The sequence below is a fragment of the Sinocyclocheilus grahami genome, unplaced genomic scaffold, assembly GCF_001515645.1.
Source record: "Sinocyclocheilus grahami isolate Dianchi unplaced genomic scaffold, SAMN03320097.WGS_v1.1 scaffold13767.1, whole genome shotgun sequence".
In the NCBI taxonomy this organism is placed as follows: domain Eukaryota; kingdom Metazoa; phylum Chordata; class Actinopteri; order Cypriniformes; family Cyprinidae; genus Sinocyclocheilus; species Sinocyclocheilus grahami.
This window is the reverse complement of record NW_015515050.1, coordinates 1-1,479: the sequence shown is the minus strand read 5'-3', so window position 1 is coordinate 1,479 and position 1,479 is coordinate 1. Positions and strand designations below refer to the sequence as shown.

General features: G+C 42.0%; 1 protein-coding gene across 1 annotated transcript in view; it reads right to left on the bottom strand.

The window, feature by feature from the left end:
- Nucleotides 1-1,218, bottom strand: part of LOC107579047 (stimulator of interferon genes protein-like) — a gene marked incomplete at its 5' end in the record, with an annotated part of 4,857 nt that extends 3,639 nt beyond the window's left edge. The window contains 2 exons of the mRNA XM_016264931.1: nt 83-306; nt 1,153-1,218. Coding sequence (XP_016120417.1) covers nt 83-306; nt 1,153-1,218 — 290 coding nt within the window. The remainder of the gene's footprint in view (nt 1-82; nt 307-1,152) is intronic.
- Nucleotides 1,219-1,479: the final 261 nt, after the last annotated feature.

Genomic DNA, 1,479 nt, shown 5'->3' with positions numbered 1-1,479 from the left:
TTTTTTTTTTTTTAAAGTTCTTGATCATTTCCAGTATCAAAGGACTTCAATTACCAGTAATACAGTACCAGCATTAGCCCACCTCATTATTCTGGATGATCTTGTAGACACTGTTCTTGTAGCTGCGTTTCCGCACCCCTGCTGTGTCACGCTCCAGTTCTGGAAGGTTTTCTTGGAAGACTACATTAGTGTCCTCCTCTTCAGGTTTGAATGGAACTTTTGCGTTGAGTGGTAGAAGTATATGTAGACGTGGAGAACTCAGATTCTCCCTGGTGGAGGAATACTGGCTGACTTTGTTCTGTAAATCTGCAGGTGAAAGAACATAAAAGCAAAAATAGAAAGTGAGCAGAAGCTTTCACATGATCAGGTGGTTTTACAGCTCAGGGTCATCATTTAATCACACATTTGAAATGTGACTTCCTTTCTTCTGCAAGACACGCAATGAGAAATTATGATAATTGTGCACACTGCACACATCCATATGAAAGCATAAATTGATCATGGACTACCATGCTCCAAAAACCACCATAAAATTATAATATTTCTATGTATCTTTCTGCTTTAGGGGGTGTTCAAATGATACTGTTTTCGAATAAAGACAGAAAACTTTTTAATGCATTTTGGCCATTCATTTACACAACAATGGCAGTTTGGGGGGCCTGAAAACTGTTTTTCAAAATACTGTTATTGAACTACAAAGCAAATTTGTGAAAACGTGTATTACGTGTTCAGTCTATAGACATGCGCAAGTACTTGACAACCATAATACAGCATTTTTAGTTTTTTTGCAGGAAGGGGATCATTTTGACAATGCTGTCGTCTGTATGCGAAAGTTTTTAGTTCATTGTTGTCATGAAAACATTTCCTTAGTTCGCTTTCAAACAGTCTCTCCCATTGCATTAACATGCTTATGGGGAAACTCCTGTTTACTCTGATAATACAGACTGATTTGTTCACATTCGTGTAGCTGCACGAACCAATGGCGCTTCAACTTGCCAAAAGGGGAGGAGCCAACCTCTATATAAATCAGCTCTGAGCGCCATTTCGTCAGAATTTTTCTCCTTCAGCGACAAAGATCATCTCCTTGCTGATTCTGCAAGCAAGAAGCTGAAGAAGGAAGAAGGAAGAAGCTCAGCTCAGCCTGCTACTCACCAGCCGTAGAAGGAGCCCCCGGCAGCGGAAGGAGCAAGAAGCCTTCCTTGCGGCCATCTGGCACATCTAAGAACAAATTTCGGAGCAAATTTCCAGCAATGTTGCTGAAAATGTCACACCGCGAGTGTGGCTCGTGGGCATAGTGAGTGCGTCACCTGTCTGGGCAGCGCCCAAGCAGAAGCTGCACTCAATTAGATGGAATGCTCTCACTGCGAGAGCATGAGTCTCGCCCCTTAATGAAGGAGGTCCTCCCCACTCTGCTCTCCCATTTCTTCTCTCCCCTTTCAGTTCTACTTTCTGAGTATGAATTATCATATGCAGTAAAAA